Raw genomic sequence first — 24,792 nt, forward strand, 5'->3', positions numbered from 1 at the left:
AATAAATAAACATAAAAAAAAAAAAAGAACCAAGTATGTATTGCATGAAAACGTTGTGACCTTTTTCTCTTAGTTTAAATAAACTCCAAGGTAACTGAACTTCTAAAGCAAAAAAAAAAAAAAAAAGAATTCCAGACTGGTAAAACCATCCATATCCTGTTTGTAAGATAAATATCTAAAACAAAAGGATACAGGGGTGCCTGGGTGGCTCAGTCAGTTAAGTGTCAGACCTCTGGTCAGGTCATGATCTCATGGTTTATGAGTTTGAGACCCACATTGGGCTCCTCACTGACAGTGTGGATGGAGCCTGCTTGGGATTCTCTCTCTCTCACTCTCTCTCTCTCTCTCTCTCTACCACTCTCTTTCTCTCTCTTGTCCTTTTCCCTCTCTTCCTTCTCCCTCTATCTCTTGCCCACCCTCAAAATAAATAGGTTTTTAAAAAAAGTTAGAAAAGGATACAGGATGTTGAAAGTTAAAAAAAAAAAAAAAGGCAAATATACACTTTGTAAAGCACTGACCAAAGGAAAAGTGATGTAACTATGGTACCATCGGATCAGACAAAATGGCCAAAGTCATTACAACAGACATAGACAGTCACCCCATAATGCTATAAAGGTTCAATTCACTAGGATATAATCATTTTATTTTTTATTTTATTTTATTTCTTTCAACGTTTATTTTATTTTATTTTTGGGACAGAGAGAGACAGAGCATGAACGGGGGAGGGGCAGAGAGAGAGGGAGACACAGAATCGGAAACAGGCTCCAGGCTCCGAGCCATCAGCCCAGAGCCCGACACGGGGCTCGAACTCACGGACCGCGAGATCGTGACCTGGCTGAAGTCGGATGCTTAACCAACTGCGCCACCCAGGCGCCCCGGATATAATCATTTTAAATCAGTATGCATTCTGTAACACGGCCTTGTATTTTGTAAAACAAAATTTGCTATAACTATAAGAAGAAATAGATAAATCCGTGATCACGATAGGAAATTTTTAACCCATTTCTCACAGTCAATAGAAAAACCAGACCAAAAACCATTAAGATACAGAAAATGTAAGTAACATTACCATAACCTAGTTGTCGTACCTAGAACACTAAACTCCATGCTGCAGATAATTCTTCATGCATCCAGAGAATGACAAAATATGACCATATGTGATCAGTAAAGCACATGCCAGCAAATTTTAAAGGATTTCAATTATATAGAATATGTTCTTTAATTACAACACAGTTTTGTTAGAATTCAGTAATAACTACAAAATCAGGCAACTCCTACAGGTTTAGAAAGAAGGAAACATAATTCTGAGAAGCAAAGGGTCAATGGAAGAAACTGGATAACAAAAATACTACATATCAAGACTAGTGCAGCCACAATGGGATTCCACCTCACACTTACTAAAATGACCACACTCCACAAGACAGATGATAACAAGTATTGTTTCGTGTGTGAAGAGATTGGAACCCATAGAAACTGCTAGTAGAAATGTAAAATGGTGCAGTCACCTTGGAAAACAGTCTGGCAGTTCTTCAAAAGGTTAAGCATGGAATTACTATATGACTCAACAATTTTACTCCTTTGTATCTACTTAAGAGACATGAAAACATATATCCACACAAAAAACTTAGACACAAATGTTCATAATAGCACATTCATAATAGCCAAAAAGTGGAAAAAACTCAAACACCTGTCAACCAATTAATGGATAAATAAAATGTGATATATCCCTACAATGGAATAGTATGTGGTCATAAAAAGAGTGAAAAACTGAAACATGCCACAACATGGGTGGAGCTTGAAGACATTACGCTAAACGAAAGAAGTCACTCACAAAAAGAACGTATACTGTATGATTCCATTTATATGAAATATCTAGAAAAGCAAATCCATAGAGACAGAAAATCAATGCATGGTTGCAAGGGACTATGAGGGGGGTGGTTAGAAAAGGGAAATAGGTATGGGTTGTCTTTTTGGGGTAATAGATATGTTCTAAAATTGAGGTGATGGTTCACAACTCTGAATACACTAAACATATTGCATTGTATACTCTTGATGGGTAAATTGTATGGCATAGGAATTATATCTCAGTGAAGCTGTTACAAAGAAAAATTGAGAAAAGGAAAGAAAGTGGAATAATATAAAATGTTTAATTAAACAAAAGGCAGGAAAAGATGGGAAGAGAAAAATAGGAACCAAAAACAAAGGCAACTAATAGAAAACAATAACGAAGTGGTAACTATTAATCCAAGCCTATCAATAGTCACTTTGAATGACAATGCCCAAAATACACCAATTAAAATAGAATATCAGAACGGATCAAAAAACAAGACTCAAGTATAGGTTGCCTATAAGAAACCTACTTTATTTTTTTATTTTTTAGAGAGAGAGAGAGAGAGAGAAAGAGAGAATGTGCACGCAAGTGGGGTGGTGGGGAGAATGTAGGCTCCATGCCCAGAGCAGAGCCCCACGCTGGGCTCGATCTCATGACCATGAGATCATGTGTGACCTGAGCTGAAATCAAGAGTTGGACACTTAATTGACTGAGCCATCCAAGCGCCCCCAAACAATACACTTCTAAATAATGCATGAGTTGAAGAAGAAATCTCAACAGAAATTTAAACACATTTTAAACTAAGTGAAAATTAAAACGTAACATTAAAATTTATGGATGCAGTGAAAGTAGTGCTTACAGGGAAATTTGCACCATTAAATGCATACATATTAGAGAAGAAGAAAAATCTAAAATCAATCATCTAAGTATCTACCTTAGGAAACTAGAAAAAGAAGAGCAAATTAAATTCAAAGTGAGCAGAAGAAAATACATAAGAATTAGAACAGAAACCAGTGAAATTGAAAACAGGAAAGCAACAGGAAAAAATTAATTACACCAAAAGCTGGAACTTTTAGAATACCAATAAAATCATAAGCCTCTAGTGAAGTTAACTAAGAAAAAAAAGAAGAAACAAGTTACTGATATCAGAAATGAAAGAGAGAACATCACTGCAGATCCCTTGGAAATGAAAAGGATAATAAAGGAATACTATGCACAACTCTGTGCTCACAAATCTGATAATCTGAAACGATCTTTTTATGTTTATTTATTTCTGAGACAGAGAGAGACAGAGCATGAATAGGGGAGGGGTATAGAGAGAAGGAGACGCAGAATCCGAAGCAGGCTCCAGGCTCTGAGCTGTCAGCACAGAGCTGGACACAGGGCCCGAACTCACAAACCGTGAGTGAGAGCATGACCTGAGCCGAAGTCGGTCACTCAACCAACTGAGCCACCCAGGCGTCCCACAAATCTGATAATCTGGATGAAATGGACCAGTTCCTTGAAAGACAGAATCTGCCAAAATTCACATGAGAAGAAATAGATGACCTGAATTGACCAATATCTATTAAAGAAATTGAGTGAATAATTGATAACCTTCCAAAACAGAAAGCATCAGGCCCAGATGCAATAACTGATGAATACTACCAAACATTTAAGGAAGAAATGGTACCAATTCTCTACAATTTTTTTATTTAATTTATTTTTAGAGAGAGAGAGAGAGCATGAGCAGGACAGAGAGAGGGGAGTGAATCTCAAGCAGGCTCCGTACTGTCAGAGCAGACCCTGATGTGGGGCTCAATCCCATGAACCGCTAGTTTATGACCTGACCCAAAATCAAGAGTTGGATGCTTAACTGACTGAGCCACCCAGGCGCTCCTCTCCACAATTTCTTTCAGAGGATAGAAACAGAGGGAATACTTCCTAACACATTCTATGAGGCCAGCATCGTCCCAATACCAAACCCAGGTGCAGATATTACAAGAAAAGAAAACTACAGACCAAGATCTCTCAGGAACATACGTGCAAATATCTTTAACAAAAATTTGCAAATCGAATCCAACAATGTATAAAAGAATTATATGCACCATGACCAAGTAGGATTCATTCCAGGTATGCAAGGCTGGTTCCACATTTGAAAATCAATTAATGTAATGCATCACATCAACAGACTAAGAAAGAAAAACCATATGATCATATCAATAGATAGAGAGAGAGGGAGACGGAGGACCTGAAGTGGGCTCTGAGCTGACAGCACAGAGCCTGAAGTGGGGCTCGAACTCACAAATTTTGAGATCCTGACCTGATATGTTAAGTCAGACACTTAAACAACTAAGCCACCCAGGCACCCCTCCTATTTTTAAAAAAAATGTTTAATTATTTTGAGAGGGGGGGCTAGGGGCAGAGAGAGAGAGAAAGAGAGAGAAAGAGAGAATCCCAAGCAGGCTTTGCACTGTTCAGTGCAGAGCCCGATGCCGGGCTTGATCTCATGAACCATGAGATCATGACCTAAGCAGAAATCAAGAGTTGGCCACTTAACCAACTGAGCTGCCCCGGCACCCCTGTACCACCCTATCTTAATGCCTAGTTTGCCACTTTGTATTAACTTTTGTTTGTTTGTTTCAAGTTTTTATTTAAATTCCAGTTAGTTAACATATAGTGTAATATTAGTTTTAGGAGTAGAATTTAGTGATTCATCACTTACATATAACACCCAGTACTTATCACAAGTGCTCTCCTTAATACCCATCACCAATTTAACCTATCCCTCTGCCCACCTCTCCTCTGGCAACCCTCAGTTTGTTCTTGTAGTTAAAAGTCTCTTTATGGTTTGCCTCTCTCTCTTTTTTTTAAATTAAAAATATTTTCCTCTATGTTCATCTGTTTCTTAAATTCCACATGAGTGAAATCAAATGGTGTCTGCCTTTTTCTGACTGACTTATTTTCCAATGATTGTTTTTTAAATTATTTTTTAATGTTTATTTATTTGTTTTGAGAGAGAGAGAGAGAGAGAGAGCAAGTGCAAAGCACGAGAGGGAGAGGGGCAGAGAGAAAGGGAGAGAGATAATCCCAAGCAGGCTCAATGCTCAGCATGGAACCCAACTCAGGGCTCAATCTTACAAATATGAGATCATGACCTGAGACAAAATCAAGAGTCAGATGCTTAACTGCCTGAGCAGCCCAGGCACCCCTCCAATTACTATTCTTGATAAAAACTCTCAGAAAATTACAAAGAACTTTCTTGACTGTATAAAAGTTATCTACAAAAATCCTACAGCTAACTTTTTACTTAAATCTAAGACATTTTAAGCTTTTCCACTAAGATAGGAACAAGGCCAGGCTATCCCCTCTAACCACTGTTTTTCAATGTCATAGTGGAAGTCCTTGCTAATGCAATAAGGCAAGAAAAGTTAATAAAAGGTATACAGATTGAGAAGGAAGATATAAAACTGACTTTGTTTGCAGATGATGTGATTGTCTATGTAGAAAATCTGAAGGAATCAACAAAAACATTTTAAAACTAATAAACTATTTTAGCAAGGTTGCAGAATAAAAGGTTAATGTACAAATGTCAATTGCTTTCCTATATACTAACAATGAACAAGTGGAATTTGAAATTAAAAACATCATACTATTGGGGTGCCTAGTTTGTCAGTTGGTTAAGCATCCAACTCAATTTTGGCTCAAGTCATGATCTCATGGTTTGTGAGATGAGTCCCTCACTGGGCCCTGTGTTGATGGCACAGAGCCTACTTGGGATTCTCTCTCTTCCTCTCTCTCTCTGACTCTCCCCCACTCGCATGCAGTCTCTCTCAAAAATAAATAAATAAAAATTAAAACAAAAAACAAAACAAAAAACCATAATACTATTTATATTAGCACCCCCCAAAATGATATACTTAGGTATATAAATATAACAAAATACATACAATATCTATATGAGAAAAACTATAAAACTCTGGTGAATAAAATCAAAGAAATCTAAATAAATATGGAGATAGTCCATGCTCATGGATAGGAAGACTCCATATTGTCAAGATGTCAGTTTTTCTCAGCTTGATTTACAGATTCAGTGTAATCCCACTGAGTTATTTTATGGACCAACATTCATGATTCCAAAGTTTGTATGGGTAGGCAAAAGTCCCAGGATAGTTGACACTATATTGCTGGAGAATTACAAAGTTAAAGAATAGATGCTACTCAACTTCAAGAATTACTGTAAAGCTACAGTAATAAGACAGTGAGATAATGGCAAAATAACAGATAAATAGATCAATGGAACAGAAAAGAGAACCCAGAAATAGACCCACACAAATATAATCAACTGATCTTTGAAAAAGGAGCAAAGGAAATACAAGAGAGAAAAGATAATCTCTTCAACAAGTGGTACTGGAAAAACTGGACATCCACATTCAGAAAAAATAAAGAATCTAGATCTTATATGCTTCATAAAAATTAACTCAAAATGGGCCATAAACTAAAATGTAAAGCAAAACTATAAAGCTCCAAGAAGACAACATAAGTGAAAACCTTGATTACCTTGGGTATGGTGATGCCTTTTTAGATACCACACTAAAGACATGATCTCCTAAAGAAATAACTGATAAGCTGGATTTCACCAAAATGAAAAACTTGTGGTCTGCAGTAGACAAGACCAAGAGAATTAGAAAACAAGCCACAGACTGGGAAAAATTATTTGCAAAAGACACATGATAGGGGCGCCTGGGTGGCTCAGTTGGTAAAATGTCCAACTTTGGCTCGGGTCATGATCTCACAGTTTGTGGGTTTGAGCCCCGCATCAGACTCTGCTGACAGCTCAGAGCTTGGAGCCTGCTTCAGAATCTGTGTCTCCCTCTCTCTCTGCCCCTCCCCTGCTTGTCCTCTCTCTCTCAAAAATAAATAAACATTTTTTAAAAAGACATATATGATAAAAGATTGTTACCCAAAATATATAAAGAACTCTTAAAACTCAAAAATATGGGTTGGGAGTTGGGGGAGTTAAAAAAAAAAAACTCAACAATAATTTTTAAATACCCGATTAAATGGGGCACCTGGCTGACTCAGAGAGTGGAGTGTGTGACTCTTGATATCAGGGTCGTGAGTTTGAGCCCCACCTTGGGTGTAGAGATTACTTAAAAATGAAATCTTTTATAAGGAAGATGTGGTATATATACAATGGAGTATTACTCGGCAATCAAAAAGAATGAAATCTTGGCATTTGCAACAAGGTGGATGGAACTAGAGGGTATTATGCTAAGTGAACTTAGTCAGTCAGAGAAAGACAAATATCATATGACTTCACTCATGTGGAGTTTAAGATACAAAACAGATGAACATAAGGGAAGAAAGCAAAAATAATATAAAAACAGGGAGGGAACAAAACATAAGAGACTCTTAAACATAGAGAACAAACTAAGGGTTGCTGGAGAGGTTCTGGGTGGGAGCATGGGCCAAATGGGCAAGGGGCAGTAAGGAGGACACTTGTTGGGATGAGCACTGAGTGTTATATGTAGGGGATGAATCACTGGATTCTACTCCTGAAATCATTATTGCACTATATGCTAATCAACTGGGATGTAAATTAAAAAAAATAAAATCTTTAAATAAATAAAAAAATAAAAATCTGTTTAAAAAATGGACCAAGGGGCCCCTGAGTGGCTCAGTCAGTTGGGTGTCTGATTTCGGCTTAGGTCACGATCTCACACTTTGTGGGTTCAAGCCCCACATCCGGCTCTGTGCTGACAGCTCAGAGCCTGGAGCCTGCTTCTGATTCTGTGTCTCCCTGTCTTCTCTGCCCCTCCCCCACTAGCACTCTGTCTGTCTCTCAAGAATAAATTTAAAAATGTTACATTTTTTTTAAATGGACCAAAAATCTTAACAGACACCTCACTAAAGATGTACAGATGGCAAATAAGCATGTGGCCCATATCACGTGCCATCAGGGAAATGTGAATTAAAACAATGAGATGCCAGTACACACCTATTAGAATGGCCAAAAGCCAAAGCAGTGATAATGCCAAATATTGACAAAGATGCAGAACAACAGGAACTGTTTATATGTTGCTGGTAGGAATGCAAAATGGTATAGTCACTTTGAAGACAGCTTGGCAGTTTCTCTCTCTCTCTCTCTCTCTCTCTCTCTCTCTCTTTTTATGGAAGTTTCTTACAAAACTAAACATACTCTTACCAGCAATTGAGCAATAACACTCAGCAATAACACTTCTGGATATTTACCAAAGGAGTTGAAAACTTATGTCCACATAAAGCCCTATACAAAGTTGTTTATAGCAGCAGGAGGGGAGAGGAGCTGGAGGTTGAATCAGCCAATAATCAATGACTTAGTCAATCAGGACTCTGTAATAAAGTCTCCATAAAAACCCAAGAGAACAGCTTTTTGGTATTTTCTGGAGAGCTTCCATACTTGGGGAACCAGGACACTTCCACATATCACCACACTGGGCTCCAAGCTCTACTGAGGACAGAAGCTCCTTTGTGTGGGACTTTGTCCAATGTATCTCTTCATCTGGCTATTGATTCATATCCCTTATCATAGCCTTTAATAAACTGGTAAATGTAAGTGTTTGCCTGAGTTCTGTGAGCCCTCTATCAAACCAAACAAACCTAAGAAGGTCATTGGAACCTCCAATCTGTAGTGAATTGTCCAAAGCACAGGTAACAGTCTGAGGCTTGTGACTGGCATCTGAAGAGGAGGGTTGTGGGGCAGCCTTGTAGGACTAAACCCTTAACCAGTTGGATCTGATGTTATCCCCAGGTAGATACTATCAGAATTGAGTTGAATTCTTGGACACCCTGCTGGTGTCTGAGAATTGCTTAGTGTTCTATATGAAGGCCCACCCCGATCCCTCCATTAGAATTGGGTCTTGGAACCCTAAAAGGCCACCCGATACAGTTTACAAGGCTGAAATAACCTTGATAACAAACACCTAACAAAGACTGTGCAAGAAAGGAAAGTTACAAGCCAATCTAACTCAGGAATGTGTATGTGAAATTTCTAAAAATATGTGCTAGAACATATAGCCTAGCAACAAATTGAAAGGTTAATGCTTCCAACCAAGTTATAGTTACTCCAAACTTGCAAAATTAGGTTGGCCTTTGAAAAAAAATCAATGTAGTTTTATGTATTCAGAGGATAAAAGATGAAAATTACATGATTATCTCAATAGATACAGAAAAGCTTTTGATAAAAATTAACATCCATTCAAAGTAAAAACTCTTAGCAAAATATGAATAGAAGTAAATTCTTTAATTTTATAAACTATGTCTGCAAAAGTCTACAGAAAACATTATTTTTAATGATGAAAGGTTGAAGGCTTTCCCTTTGAGACTGGCAATGACACAAAGATGTTTACTTTTACCACATCTATTCACAACACACTGAAAGGTCCTGGATAATGCAATAAGCCAAGAAAGAGAATTAAAATGTATAAGGATTATATGGGGCACATGGGTGACTCAGCTTGTTGAGTGCCTGACTCTTGATTTCAGCTCAGGTTATGATCTCACATTTCGTGGGATCGAGCCCCACATCAGGATCTGCACTGATAGTGCTGAGCCTGCTTGGAATTCTCTCTCCCTCTCTCTGTCCCTCCCCTGCTCACTCTCTCTCTCTCTCTCTCTCAAAATAAATAGTTTTTTAAAAAGAGGGTTAGGTAAATGTCCATCAACTGATGAATGGATAAAGAAATTGTGGGTTTATATACACAATGGAGTACTACATGGCAATGAGAAAGAATGAAATATGGCCCTTTGTAGCAACATGGATGGAACTGGAGAGTGTTATGCTAAGTGAAATAAGCCATACAGAGAAAGACAGATACCATATGTTTTTACTCTTAGGTGGATCCTGAGAAACTTAACAGAAACCCATGGGGGAGGGGAAGGAAAAAAAAAAAAGAGGTTAGAGTGGGAGAGAGCCAAAGCATAAGAGACTCTTAAAAACTGAGAACAAGCTGAGGGTTGATGGGGGGTGGGAGGGAGGGGAGGGTGGGTGATGGGTATTGAGGAGGGCACCTTTTGGGATGAGCACTGGGTGTTGTATGGAAACCAATTTGACAAAAAACTTCATATATTGAAAAAAAAAAAAGAGGGTTAGGGGCGCCTGGGTGACTCAGTCGGTTGAGTGTCCGACTTCGGCTCAGGTCATGATCTCACAGTTCGTAGGTTCCAGCCCCACGTCGGGCTCTGTGCTGACAGCTCAGAGCCTGGAGTCTGTTTCAAATTCTGTGTCTCCCTCTCTCTCTGTCCCTCCCCTTCTCACACTCTGTTTCTCTCTTTCAAAAATAAATAAAGATTAAAAAAATTTAAAAAACAAAGAAAGAAGAATGCCTTTAAAAAATAAAAATAAATAAAAAGAGGGTTAAAATTTTTAAAAAATGAATAAGGATTATAAAAGAAGAAACAACTATCATTATTTGCAGATTATATAATTGTATACATAGAAAATACAAAAGAATCTACATGTAAATTATTATAAACATGCTTATCAAGGTTGCTGAATATCAAATCAATGTTAAAAATAATTGTTTCTGTATAAAATACAATAGAAAATAGAAAATTAAAAAACTCTGAAGATCTTGCTTATAATACTATAAACAAATCAAATACCTGTTAAGAAATCTAACAAATACACTTCATGTAGAAATCTATAGAACAATATTTAGAGAAATTCTAGAAGATGCAAATAAATGGAGAGATAGACCATGTTCATTGATTGGACAACTCAATGTTGTAAAGATCAATTCTCTCCAGACTGACCTAAGATTGTACCCAGTTCCAATCAAAATCTCAAGGGTTTTTGTTTATGCTTTTGTTTTGGTGGAACCCGACAAGCCGTTACTAAAGTGTGTGTAGAAATGGAAAGCACTCAGAATTGCTAGGATACTTTTGGGAAACAAACTGAGAGGGCTTGGTATACTGGATATCAAGGTTTAAATGAATCTGGGGACACAGTGTGATAGTGGCGCTGAGGTAGACAAGTAGATCAAAGGAACAGTGAAGATCTCAGATACAGATCCATTCATATAGATACCTTTGAATAATGCAAAAGCGATAGAGCAATGGCAAACTGAGAAATGGGGAAATGAGAAATGAGCCTTTTCAGTAAATGATGCTGGACCAACTGGATCCCCCTCCAAATGAAATTAGATCCCTACCTAATGTCATTTACAAAAATCAATCCCAGCAGTGTGCTTGATGAATATTCAACAACCTGCTGCTCCCCAAAGGGCAAAATCCCTGACTTTCAACGTTTAGTGAGTTCTGTGGTGTAAATACTCCTACCCTGGCTGATTCTAAGCAACCAACGTAAGGTCACTGAAGGCAGAGTAGGAGGTAAAGAACGCGTGGAAGCAGTACGTAGATGGTATTTCCATACAGATTCAACTGACATCAGTAACCTCAAGAACAGAGATAAAAGTAAAATGAGTAGGAAGTGATGAATTTGGGCTATTTTTTTATTGCTTTTGTTTTTTACATAATCTATTTAATTGTTCAGTTTATACAGGTTAATTTTTAGTAATCGCTGTGTTTAACAATTGGCTCACAAGATACGTGACAATTTAACAAACTTTCTCTTGAGCCTGTGTAAGCCAGCTCTAGCCCACCCTGATTGTACACCTAAATATGAAAGGCAAAACATAGTTTTTGTGAAAAAATATGGAATTATTCTACAATTCTAAAAAGTTGTTTTTTAAGATTTAAGTAATCTCTACTCTCAAGGTAGGGGCTCCCACTCAAACCCCGAGAATCAAAAGTCGCATCCTCTACCAACTGAGCCATACAGGAGCCCCAGGAAAGTACTTTCATCATCTTAACATAGGGAACTTTTTCTTTTTCTCTTTCTTTTTTTGGGTTAGGTTCGTTGAGATAGGTGTAGAAAAGAGTTAATATAGCCCACCTGGGGAAAGGACTGCTTACAAGGTTGATCCATGGCTGGTGTCTGGGAACTCAGATATCAGAAGGGTTCTCACACTCCCTCTTACCAGTGCCTCACTGTGCCTGAACTGTTTCTGCAAACAATGAGGTTTATTTACACTGAACACCTGCCTTGCCTTCTGGGAGACCAGAATTTTGGTACATGCTAAGCAGTGGGGGCCTACATAACCAGCTCTCCATTAACAACTCTGGGCACTGAATCTCTTTGAGCTTCCCCGATAGACCACATTTCAAATCTGTTTGCACAATTCATTGCTAGAGGAATTAAGTGTGTCCTGTGTTGACTCCACTGGGAGAGAGTTCTTGGAAGCTCACCCCTTGTTCTCTCTGGACTTGCCTCTCCGAGCCTTTTCTTCTTGCTGATTTTGCTTTGTATTGCTCTCAGTGTAATAAATCTTAGCTGTGAATAGGACTGTGTGCTGACTCTTGTAAATCCTGCTAGTGAATCGTTATACCTGGGGATGATCTTGGGGACTCCTGACACAAGGTGCAAAATTCACCTTTTTAAAATATACAGTTTGATGGGCCTGTGTAGCCACCAGCACAAGGAAGTTATAGAACATTTCCTTATGCATTTGTGCAATTCTCTCCTTCTATCCTCAGCCACTTGACAGCCACTGATTTATTTTCTGTCCCTATAGTGTTGCCTTTTCCAGAATGTAAAATAGTATGCAACCTTTAAGTAAACCCTACACCCAACGTGGGGCTTGAACTCACAACCCTGAGATGTTGAGTCACATGCTCTACTGACTGAACCAGCCAGGCACCTCGGTATATAGCCCCTTGATTCTGACTCCTTTAACTCAACCTGTTACTTTTGAGATTCATCCATGTTCACGTGCATATAAATACCTCATTCCTTTCTGTTGCTAAACAGTTTCCCATTGTAAGGCTGTACCACAGTTTATGTGTTCACAGTTGTTGCACATTTGGGTTGTTCTCTGTTTTTGGTGATTATGAATAAAATTGCTGTACACACACACACACACACACACACACAGGTCTTTGTATGGACGTATATTTTATTTCTGTTGAGTATCTAGAGATGCAATTAATGGGGTGTATGTGTGTTTACCTTTATAAGAAACTGCCAGACTATTTTCCAGAGTGCTTTCTCAGAAGCAATGTTTGAGAGTTCCAGTGGCTCCACATCCTTACCAGCACTTGGTATTGTCAGTCTTTTTAATTTTAGCAATTCTACCAGCTATGGAATGATCTTATTGTAGTTCTAATTTGCATTTCCTAAACACTGCCAATGTTGAGTATCTTCTCATGTGCTTATTTGTTACCAAATATCTTTTTTAAAAAAAGTAATTTCTATATCCAATGTGGGGCTTGAACTCATGACCCCAAGATCAAGAGTTGAGCACTCTTCCCACTGAGCCAGCCAGGAACCCCCAAAATATATTTTATATTGATATGTCTGTTCAAATAGTTTGCTTGTTTAAATACTGAGTTGTCTTCAGGGGCGCCTGCGTGGTTCAGTTGGTTAAGCATCTGACTTCAGCTCAGGTCATGATCTCACGGTTCCTGGATTCCAGCCCCACCTCAGGCTCTGTGCTGACAGGTCAGAGCCTGCAGCCTGCTTCGGATTCTGTGTCTCCCTCTCTCTCTGCCCCTCCCCTGCTTGTACTCTGCTCTTTCTCTCTCTCTCAAAAATAAATAAAACATTTAAAAATAAAATAAAATATTGGGTTGTCTTCATATATTGAATTGTAATAGTTCTTTATCCTGAATACAAGTACTTTATCAGATATGTGTTTCGCGAATATTTTCTCCTCTCTCTGTCTTATCTTTTCCCTTTCCTAACAGTGTTTTTCAAAGAGCAGACATTCTCAATTTTTTTTTTAATTTTTTTTTTCAACGTTAATTTATTTTTGGGACAGAGAGAGACAGAGCATGAACGGGGGAGGGGCAGAGAGAGAGGGAAACACAGAATCAGAAACAGGCTCCAGGCTCTGAGCCATCAGCCCAGAGCCAGACGCGGGGCTCGAACTCACGGACCGCGAGATCGTGACCTGGCTGAAGTCGGACGCTTAACCGACTGCGCCACCCAGGCACCCCTCTCAATTTTTTTCAAAATAAAACATTTTATCAATACAATTTAACTATGAATTCAATTACTTTAATAAATATAGGGCTCTTACAGTTATCTATTTCTTCTTGATTGAGTTTTAGTACTAGTTGTCTTTGAAGGAATTTGTCCTTTTCATTGAGACTAATAAAGTTATTGGCATCAAATCATTCACAACATTCTTCATTATTATTTCAATGTCTGTAGGACTTGTAGTGCTGCGTGACCCAGTCTCTCATTGTTTGTTTGTTTGTTTTTGTGAGAGAGAGAGAGAGAGAGAATGCATGAGCAGGGGAGAGAGTCAGAGGGAGAGAGAGAATCTTAAACAGGCTCCACTCTCAGAGTGGAGCCTGATGCAGGGCTGTGGGATCGTGACCTGAGTTGACTCAAGAGATGCTCAACCAACTGAGCCACACAGGTGTCCTCTGAAATCTTTTTAAATAAGAGCATGTAATGTTAAATCTCCCTTTAAGCACTGCTTTAACTCTGTTCCCCAAATTTTGATCTGCTGTGTTTTCATTTTCATTCAATAAAAAATATTTTATTTCTCTTGTGATTTAGTTTTTGAACTGTGGGTCAAAATGTGTGGTTTAATTTCCAAATATTTGGAGGTGGGGGTTTCCAGATATCTTTATTATTGATTACTAGTTTAATTCTATTTTAATCATGACACACTTTGTATGATTTCAATATATTTACATTTTGAGATTTATTTTATGGCCCAGACTATTATCTTAAAAGCTTTTCCTTTTTTTTTTTTTTAGGATTTTTTTTTTAATTTTTAAGTAATCTCTATACCCAACATGGGGCTCTTACAACCCATCAAGAATTGCATGCTATACTGACTGAGCCAACGAGGTGTCTCTATGGCTCAGAATATCATCTATCTTGACTAATGTTCTATGCACACTTGAAAATACTGTGTATTCTGCTGTTGTAGGGGGCAGTATTCTGGAAAGATCAATTAGATCAAGTTGGTTGATAGTGCTATTCATGTATTTTGTATCTTTAATGACTTTTTGGTTTCCATATCCTGAGGAAGGAGCATTGAAAATTCCAACTATAGAGAACCCTGGGTGGCTCAGTCAGTTAAGCATCCCACCTCTTGATTTTGGCTCAGGTCATGATCTCATGGTCATGCGATCGAGCCCTGGGTGTTGACAGCATGGATCCTGCTGAGGATTCTCTGTCTCTTTCTCTCTCTGTCCCTCTCCCCACTGGCAAGCTCTCTTTCTTAAAATAAATTTTCTCTTAAAAAAGAAAGAGAAACAAAACTCCAACTATAAGTGTAGTTTAGCTATTTCTTCTTTGATTTCAATCAGGTTTTGCTTTTTTTTTTTTTTCCCAATCAGGTTTTGCTTTGTATACTTTGAAGCTGTCATTAGGTTTATGCACTTTTAGAATTGTCTTCTTTCAAAAAAAAATTTTCTTTTTAATGTTTATTCATTTTTGAGAGACAGAGAGAGACAGAGCATGAGTGGGGAAGGGGCAGAGAGAGGGAGACACAGAATCCAAAGCAGGGTCCAGGCTCTGAGCTGTCTCAGAGCCTGACGCAGGGGTCAAACCCACAAACTGTGAGATCATGACCTGAGCCGGAGTTGGATGCTTAACCAACTAAGCCACCAGGCACCTCTGTCCTGTCTTCTTGATAAACTATCTTTCTCATTATGTAATGCCCCTCTTTATCCTTGTAAAATTGTTCTGAATTTTATTTTCCACGTTGTTAATATAGTTGAAGGGATTGCTCACTTCTGGTTTTGTGGTGATCTTTTTGCTGTTTATTTCTACCATTTTCATGACTCCTTTTTTGTAGTTTCTGTGTTTCTGCTCATATTCTCCATCTGTTTATGCATGTTGTTTGTCTTTTCCACTGGATCCTTTAACAGATTAGTCTCTGGTAGTTTCATTACCTGGGTCATCCTTTGGTCTGGTTGTTTTGACCCGTTTATCATTTGACAGTGGTTTTTCTTTTCTCTTTCATTTCTGGGTGTGGAATAAATGCTAGATATTGTGTGTAAAAGAGGGGTACAGCGTTAGGTAAATAGTCTTGATGCCCAAAGACGGGCATGTCTCTTTTCTGTTAGGTTGTTCAGAACAGGGATTGAATCAGTCCAGTCAGTAGTAGAGCTGAGCTTGGGTTTTGCTGTTGCTAGAACTTCTCCAATGGGCAAAGTGGCTGCCACCTTTTGATTCATGTGAGGCCTGAGATGCCAGAGTGTTTTCTTCAGTGTTTCTGCATTCCACTGTCAGCAGGCCCTGTGTGTCTGAACCTCAGAGGAGGGTCTCTTGCTCTTCCCACTCCCTCAGATGTAAACTGCTGTTGCTTGTTAACCAGGGCAGGACCCGTGATGGGGGCAGTTTTTGTCATTTTTTTCCTGTTTCAGCTTCACGCTTAGGTAGACCTTGCACACTTGAGTCTCAGGGTGGGCCTTTCTTCCCGTTCTTGCCCTTCCCTTCCTTGCCAGCCAAACTCTGGGACTTGTATGTGAGGGGAGTCCGGGGTGGGAGCCAGTCTTTAGACAGTCTTTAGCCTCCAAGAGGCTGAACGCCTTTGCACGCAGGGTCTGGGTCCCCTTCCCCTCCTCCCCAGGGGCATTGTGTTTGCATTCACCCCCTAAATCATACCTTTGCTTGGAATTGATGGCAAAAGGATTCTGTTCTTCCCTCACGGTTATTGTAAATGAGGCTTGTAGCGGGGAGAGGAGCTTCCCGCCCCTGCAGAGACAGGTGGCTGTGCTCTTACCCTCAGAGGCAGTTCATTTTTCCTGCTTGTGGGAACAGGAAGGTTTCCAGAAGCTTAAGGCTTTGCTTCGATTGACAGAAGAGTCTGGAAAGTGGGTGTTGTTTTGTTCTTGCGCACCACTAACTGGATGCTCTCAGGTCTCATGCTCCCCGCCCGATTTTTCTAGTGAGCACCCAATTGAGGCTTATGGAAAAGAGCGTGTAAATGACTGCAGACAACCCTTGTGTCTGGAGCTTCCAGAGATTCTGACCTGTCAGGCTAGCTAAACTCTGCCTTTATGAATTCATTACCACATGGCTGTCTCCCTTCCCATTTTTAGGGTGCTGTCCCTTCCTCCCAGGTTCTGCCACGGACAAAATCCATGTGTTCTCTCTTTGAAGGGGCTTGCTGCCCTCTGGATTTCAATTTATCTGGCTGCCTTGTGACCCGAGCTCTTTGAAGAGCCCAAGAAGTCGTGATTGTGCAGGTTATCTGACTTTTTTCTTGCTATTAGGATGTAAGTGATGTCCTCATGTGACTTTGAGCACCCTAGGTGGAAGCAAGTTTCCAGGAATGATTTTGGAACTGCAAAGGAAAATTGATAAGTCTGACTACATAAAAATTAGGGTTAATATTAATTAAACATTAGGAGTATGAAATTGCAAGCCACAGAGTGGGAGAAGATATTTGCAATACATATTGACCAATAAAACAGACCATAAATGGGATATAAGATAGTCTAAGAGAAAAACGGGCTAAAGAGTTAAGAAGATGCTTCACAAAAGCAGAAATGGGGGGGGGGGGCGCCTGGAGGGGCTCAGTCAGTTGAGCGTCCAACTTCGGCTCAGGTCGTGATCTGTTTGTGATTTCGAGCCCCACATCGGGCTCTCTGCTGTCAGCACACGGCTTGCTTCTGATCCTCTATCCCCCTCTCTCTCTGCCCCCCCTACTCATTTTCTCTCTCTCTCTCTCAAAAAAGTAAATAAATAAACATTAAGAAAATAAAAATATGGGGCACCTGGGTGGCTCAGTCGGCTAAGCGTCCGACTTTGGCTCAGGTCATGATCTCACGGTTTGTGGGTTCAAGCCCAGCGTCGTGCTCTGCGCTGACGGCTCAGAGCCTGGAGCCCGCTTCGGATTCTGTGTCTCCCTCTCTCTCTCTCTCTCTCTGCTCCTCTCCGCTCACGCTCTGTCTCTCTCTCCCTCAAAAATAAATAAATATTAAAAAAAATAAAAACAAAGCAGAAATGTAGAGGACGAATAAACATATGGAGAGAATGCAAATGCCACGACATGCCTAAAGAGTGGCTAAAATTTAAAAAGTGTGAGCATATCAAGTGCTGATGAGGGTGTGCAGCAAAGGCAACTCTTATCCACTGCTGGTGGGAGCTGCTGATTGATAGAGCCACCTTCACACGATCTCGTCAAGGTAAAGGTCGGCTAAATTCCATCCTAGCAGTTCTGCTCCTACATGTATACCTCAGAATTGCATGCACTATACATCCCGAAGCCAACCCTTGTGATCGACACATCCTTCTTTTAGCTTTGATGAACTTCTGGCCAGGGTACTGCTTAGTCTGACTGGCCACCAGATCCCTCAGGGTAACTGTGCATTTCTTCGTCACTCCCACTTTGTATACTCTCATGGTTGCACGCCCAGGAGACATCACTCCCATGTTCGGTTGAGTAGAGACTCTTCCCTCCCCGAAGCTTCTCATATGCCTGTGAGGAGCTCCAGGGCTGAGGGAGGAGCCTCTGCTACCGTTCTCAGGGGTGGCGGTGCTCACACACCTCACTGCTTGTTTGACCAATAAAGTTGCCTTTACGTCCCTTTCCCTTGGGCTTGGAGGGTGGGTTTGTACAGCCCCTTCTACTTTTCAGAATACATTCACATACCTTACCTTGTAGGCACATCATGACCCTGGGAAGTAAGCTCCATCGGGCAGGGCTTTGGTCCATTTTGTTCTTTGCTGTAATCCCCGATGCCTAGGTGGTCCTGTGAAGAGGTGAGGACTTTACAGATGAAGAACCTTAGGTTCAGAGAGGTCATCTGACTCCACTTAGGAGCCTTCTAGCTCTGAGTCTGGTGTTAGTGTTGCTTTTCAGAGCACAGGCTAACCTTTCATTTCTATAAATTATATGAGAAAGGACAAAGAACTGTGTCTGTGGTGTGATGTCACACAGAGGAAAGGACACTGAAATAGACTCTGGGTTCCGATATTGTCACTGATGCTTTCCGGTCCTAAGACTCCAACGCCAGGCTCCGGTAGGGATGTGAGAAGACCATGGCTATGAAGTGTATTGTAAATAGTAGGGCAAGGGGCTCAGTTGGTTGAGCATCTGACTTCGGCTCAGGTCATGATCTCATGGTTCATGAGTTCAAGCTCCGTGTCGGGCTCTTTACTGACAGCTCAGAGCTGGAGGCTGCTTCAGATTCTGTGTCTCCCTCTCTCTCTCTCTCTCTCTCTCTGCCCCTCCCCTGCTCATGCTCTGTCTCTCTCTCTCTCTCTTTCTCTCTCTCAAAAATAAATAAACATTAAAAAAATGTTAAAAATGGTAAGGTATGCTTGTGGGTTGAACTGTGTCTCACCAAAAAGATACAGTGAAGTCTAACTTCCATTACCTGTGAATACAATCTTATTTGGAAATAGGGTTTTTGCAGCTGTAATCAAGTTGAGAGGAAGTTATAATGGATTAGAGGGGACCTTAAATCCAATGACTGGTGTCCTTATAAGAATGCCTGGTAAAGAGACAGAGACATGCAAAGGGAAGATGGCCATATGAAGTCAGAGGCAGAAATTGGAGTGATGTGATTACAAGCCGAAGAATGCCAGGGTTTATCGGCCAACCACCAGAAGCTGGGAAGAGGTGAGGAAGGATTCTTCCCTGGAACAGTCGGAGGGAGCACAGCCCCACTGACACTTTGATTCTAGAACTCTGGCCTTCATGGAGAGAGAATACATTTCTGTTGTGTTAGCTGTTCCGTTTGTGCTCATCTGTTACGGCAGCCCCAGGAAGCTGACACAGGTGAGGCGTATGTGGCAGGGATGTGCCCTGTAGAGACAGATGGCTCAGCACTGTGTGCGCACTCCTCCTAAGTGAAGCAATCCATCAGTGCTGAAAGGCGCCTAGACAAATGAACTTTCTTCTGTGATGCCTAATTTTCCTACATTTTTGGTTTGTCCTTTCTTTAGAGAGGAGGACACAAAACAGGCTATGGAGTGGGGTGGAAGAAACAGAGAGGAGGGATCTAGGGCCCATCGCCTGACAGCATGAGGGTGCCGAAGGGGGATGTCTCAAGCACTAGATAATCATGGAGGGGCGGGTGAGTGAGCTGACAGCAGAGCTGAGGTCCCCAGAGAGGATGCTGGCTGGCCTCCTGGAGCACAATCATTGAGAGGCACAAACACTCTGGCAGGAAAGAGGGCCAGCACAGATAGACATCAGTATATCCTATTGTGACACAGCAGCCTCTTCATTGGGTCAAAGACTCTTGGCGACACCTGGTAACTCTATTCATTAGGCCTGCTTTGTCTCCTGCTCCCCTTCAGATCTGGGTTTTTCTATCCCTCCTGCGTATGCTGTGAAGGTGGGACAGAGCCAAGGGCAGTGATCTGCATCCCATAATACTCTTGTGGGAAAAACAAAACATGATACTAACAAACCCTCATGTCTGGATGGGATTTAGAACTTACAAAGTACTTTCACAAACAATCCCTCTTGACTGGGCCTCCTCGTGAAAGGAGCCAGAGGTGCCTAACCATGAAAGACAGGTCTGTCCCCTAATTCAGAGAGTACAGGAAATCCTAAGTAAAACCATGCCAAACCCCCTAAAGTGGATAAGCATCAGGTTAGGAAGCCATAATACACACAGGCCATAACCCAACATCCTAATTTGCAGCCCTATCCAATAGCAAAGAGCAGACTGAGCTCATGGCACCAGCTGAATGCCATCTGGGCAAGAGTCCCAAGATGAAAACAGAGGACTTCTGTTGTTAGTAAATGGGAGACTAGGTAAATTTGGACCAACCCTTCCACTAAGGACACCAAAAGCTGTGCAAACATCTGAAAAGCATCAGAGAGCTAACAAGATACTAAAGAATTACAAGGCTGACGTCCCAGAGAGGACAGGAAATCAGATGGATGAGCCCAGCATTCAGGGCCACTTCTTCCCTGGAGGGACTTACCCATTTGGAAGAGGGGGTGAGGACAGTAGTGTTTCCAAACATTTGGGGCCATGGGGGGCAAGTTGGAGCACAGGGCCCACCAAAGGTGGAAAGATGCTGGTAAACCATTGCCTTTTTGGGGCTGTGGCCAGAAGATTGTGCCCTAGAGGTAAAGATGAACCCAAACCAAACCAGCCCTTGCAGTATCATAGGACTGGTTTCAGTGGCCTGGAAAATCTCCAACCTTGATCTGGAATAATGTGATCCCAGAATTCTAGGGCCCCTGGGCACCTGATAGAAGCAAGCAAGCAAACAAGCAAGCAAGAAAGCAAGCAAGCAAGCAAACAAACAAACAAAAACCTTTTCTAAAGGAAGAAATTATCCTAGGCCTTAAAATATTTCAATAAACTATTTCCAAATACAACGTCCATCACAAAATAAAGAATAACGAGGCAGTTGGGAAGACAAATCAGGAGAAGTAGCAGAAATTAGGCAACAGAAACACACACACAGCAATTCCAGTTATTGGAATTATCACAGATTGAACATCGGCAAAATTCTAGAAAACTCCCCCAGTAGTAATTCTGGCTATTTGAACTCCTAATTGTCTCTCGAATCCACCCTTGTTTGTTGCCTGCACTGACACAATCTCCATTCTGTTTGCCGTCACCACTCTCTCCAGAGCTGTCTTCTTAGAAAACAAATCTGATGAGGTACGAAGAAAACAATCAACAAAACAAAAAGGCAACCGATGGAATGGGAGAAGATATTTGTAAATGACATATTAGATAACGGGTCAGTATCCAAAAATATATAAAGAACTTATCAAACTCAACACCCAAAAAACAAATAATCCAGTGAAGAAATGGGCAAAAGACATGAATAGACACTTTCCCAAAGAAGACATCCAGATAGCCAACTGACACATGAAAAGATGCTCAATATTATTCATCATCAGAGAAATACACATCAAAACCACAATGAGATACCACTTCACACCTGTCAGAATGGCTAAAATTAACAATTCAGCAAACAACAGATGTTGGCAAAGATGCAGAGAAAAGGGAACACTTTTTCATTATTGGTGGGAATGCAAACTGGTGCAGCCACTCTGGAAAACAGTATGAAGGTTCCTCAAAAATTAAAAATAGAACTTCCCTATGACCCAGCAAATGCACTACTAGGTATTTATCCAAAGAATAAATACAAAAATGTTGATTCAAAGGGGCACATGCACCTCAATATTTATAGCAGCACTATCGAGAATAGCCAAATTATGGATAGAGCCCAAATGTCCAACTGATGAATGGATAAAGATGTGATACACACACACACACACACACTGGAATATTACTCAGTGATAAAAAATAATGAAATCTTGCCATTTGCAAGATGGAACTGGAGGGTATTATGCTAAGCAAAATGAGTCAGTCAGGGAAAGATATCATATGATTTCACTCATATGTGAAGAAACAAAACAGATCAACATAGGGGAAGGGAAGGAAAAATAAGATAAAAACAGAGAGGGAGGCAAACCACAAGAGAGTCTTAAATACAGAGAACAAACTGAGGGTTGATGGAGGGGACGTGGGGGGGGATGGGCTAGATGGGTGATGGGCATTAAGGAGGGCACTTGTGCACTTGAGCACTGGGTGCTGTATTTAAGTGATGAATCACTAAATTCTACACCTGAAACCACAAAAAGAAAAGAAAATAGAAGAGAAGAAAAGAGAAGAAAAGAAAAGAAATCTGACATTGTTTCAGCATGTTTAATGGCATTCAAGGCCCTTCACAATCTGTCCTAAGTTGCCCTTTCCAGCCTCATTACCTAGGACACCTCCCTCTCACAATCTTTGGTCATATGGCAAGACTTTCCTATGGGTATCCTCCTGCTGCCTTGAATGTCCTCTCTTCCCACATGATTCTGAAAAATGCCTCCTCATCCTTCAAAGTCCAACTTAAAGCTCTCTCCTTGAAGCCTTTCTAAACTAGTAATTCCAACTCTTACAGATTTGTATATACCTCTATTATGACATTGGCACAGTGTATTATAATTATTTGTTTAGAATTCTGTTTCTCAAGTATACTGTTAATTTCCTTAGGTTAGGGTATGTCTTATTCATCCAGGGTTCCTGGCATCTAGCGTAACGCCTGGCTAAGTGCTCAGTAAATATTTATGAAAGAAGGATTTTTTTTTTTTTTTTTTTTTTTTTTTTAGTAAACTCTACAACCAACATGGGGCTGGGGACTCATGACTCTGAGATCAAGAGTAGCACGCACTACTGACTGAGCCAGCCAGGAACCCCTAGGAAAGGGTATTCTTAATAATAGGCGCTACAGATTCATGGACTGAATTGTGTCATCCCAAATGCTGCATGTTGCAGCCCTAACCCCTAATGTGACTGTATTTGGAGATGGGGCTATAAAGAGGTAATTAAGGTTAAATGGGCCCTAATCCATAGGACTGGCATCCTTATCAGAAGAGGAAGTAACACCAGAGACCTCCCTCTCCACGTGTGCATAGAGAAAAGGCCATTGGTGGATAGAGCAAGAAGGTGGCTGTTTGCGAGCCAGAAAGAGAGGCCCTGCCAGAAACCAACTCTGGTGGTACCTTCATCTGGGACACCCAGCCTCCAGACATATCTATTGTTTAAGCCACCCAGTCTGTGGTATTTTGTTATGGCCATCTAAGCTAATATATAGACCATTTCTGGGATTTCAAACATGTACAAATATACACTTTTAGTGAAGGTAAGAATTCAAACTCAAACTGACAAGAATGGGTGGTGAGTGGACACAATGACATTAGGAAAATGGCTTTTTAAAAAGTTTTATTTCAAGAACTTTGTTTTTTACTCTTATTTCAAAAAAAGGTGGGTCAAAGTACAAAAAAAAAGTAGTTGAATAACAGCGTAGGTTTAGAAATCACAGCAGCAGAAGCAATGTACAGACAGCACAGACAAAACAACCCAACGTATGCAATTTTGTCTGGGTTCTTTGCTTGGTGTGTGTGTGTGTGTGTGTGTGTGTGTGTGTGCGTGTGTTTCCCCTCCTGTACAAAATACATCAAAGCATGCCATGAGATCAGAAAAAGAAAAGAGTTTAACAAATGGTTACAAGAAATAGACTCTGTACAAGAGGAGGTCATGTTTCTCCCCGCACCCCCCCTCCCCCCATTTCCTCTCTTCTTGTTCTGCTTTAGGTTAGGTTATTCTGAAGACAGTTCACCTCCAAGTCAGCCTGGTCACCTTTGCCACCCTCAAGTTTGGGTGACATGGAGTTCTGGATGTTAAATGACTCCTCCTCTTTCAGGCAGGACTTGAGAGCTTCCTGGATTTTGTGGGGAGCACTAGGGTCATCCTGGAAGAGGAGAAAAGATGAGGAGGGGCATGAAGGAGACAGTGGGTAGAGGGATCAAATAACACTCTAGGCTTTTGAAAGAAGAAAGAAAGAGGCTCTAAGACTCGAATGGACCAAAGTGACCCAAAGTGACTCGTTAGCAGCTACTTTCTAGGAATGTCTTCCTAAAAAAACACTAGCCAGACAGGGATGAAACCTGGCAGGTAACCGGATTACAAATCCCTTTAATGGAGGCCAGTCTGAGGTTTTCAGAGGGGAGGAGGAGGGGGTGGAGGAAGGGGGAGAGAAATAGTCCCTTTAACACTTGACCTGGCCCCTCAAGAGTCTCAGAGCTCCCCTTGGGCAGGGCCTTCCATCCTGCTGCGGCTCTGCTTTCCCAGAAAGGTACTGGTCAGGGAGCTCCCCTAGTCAGGGGCATGAATAGGCCCATGGTCAGGTGCAGAGCTGCTCCTAGCAAAACTAGGGCCCCTCTCCCCATGGCAAGTATACCTCCTTTGACAAGAGGCCAGAGATGTGCGTGCCCCTTTACCAGGAGAAGCTGATCTACCAAAAGATGCTAGGGGCGCCTGGGTGGCTCAGTCGGTTAAGCGTCTGACTTCAGCTCAGGTCACGATCTCGCGGTCCATGAGTTCGAGCCCCGCGTCGGGCTCTGGGCTGATGGCTCAGAGCCTGGAGCTGCTTTCGA

General features: G+C 40.9%; 1 protein-coding gene across 3 annotated transcripts in view; it reads right to left on the minus strand.

Moving 5' to 3' along the window:
- Positions 1-24,792, minus strand: part of CSPG5 (chondroitin sulfate proteoglycan 5) — a 52,646-nt gene that overhangs the window by 15,215 nt on the left and 12,639 nt on the right. The window contains exon 5 of one of the 3 annotated variants that reach the window (XM_043587285.1): positions 18,483-18,577. The exons of 1 other annotated variant lie outside the window; for it this stretch is intronic. In XM_043587285.1, coding sequence (XP_043443220.1) covers positions 18,483-18,577 — 95 coding nt within the window. Of the gene's footprint in view, positions 1-18,482; positions 18,578-23,561; positions 24,108-24,792 lie in introns of those variants that run through there. One more of the 3 variants, XM_043587284.1, reaches the window with a different exon arrangement.

This window comes from Prionailurus bengalensis, chromosome A2 (genome assembly GCF_016509475.1).
Source record: "Prionailurus bengalensis isolate Pbe53 chromosome A2, Fcat_Pben_1.1_paternal_pri, whole genome shotgun sequence".
Taxonomy (NCBI): Eukaryota; Metazoa; Chordata; class Mammalia; order Carnivora; family Felidae; genus Prionailurus; species Prionailurus bengalensis.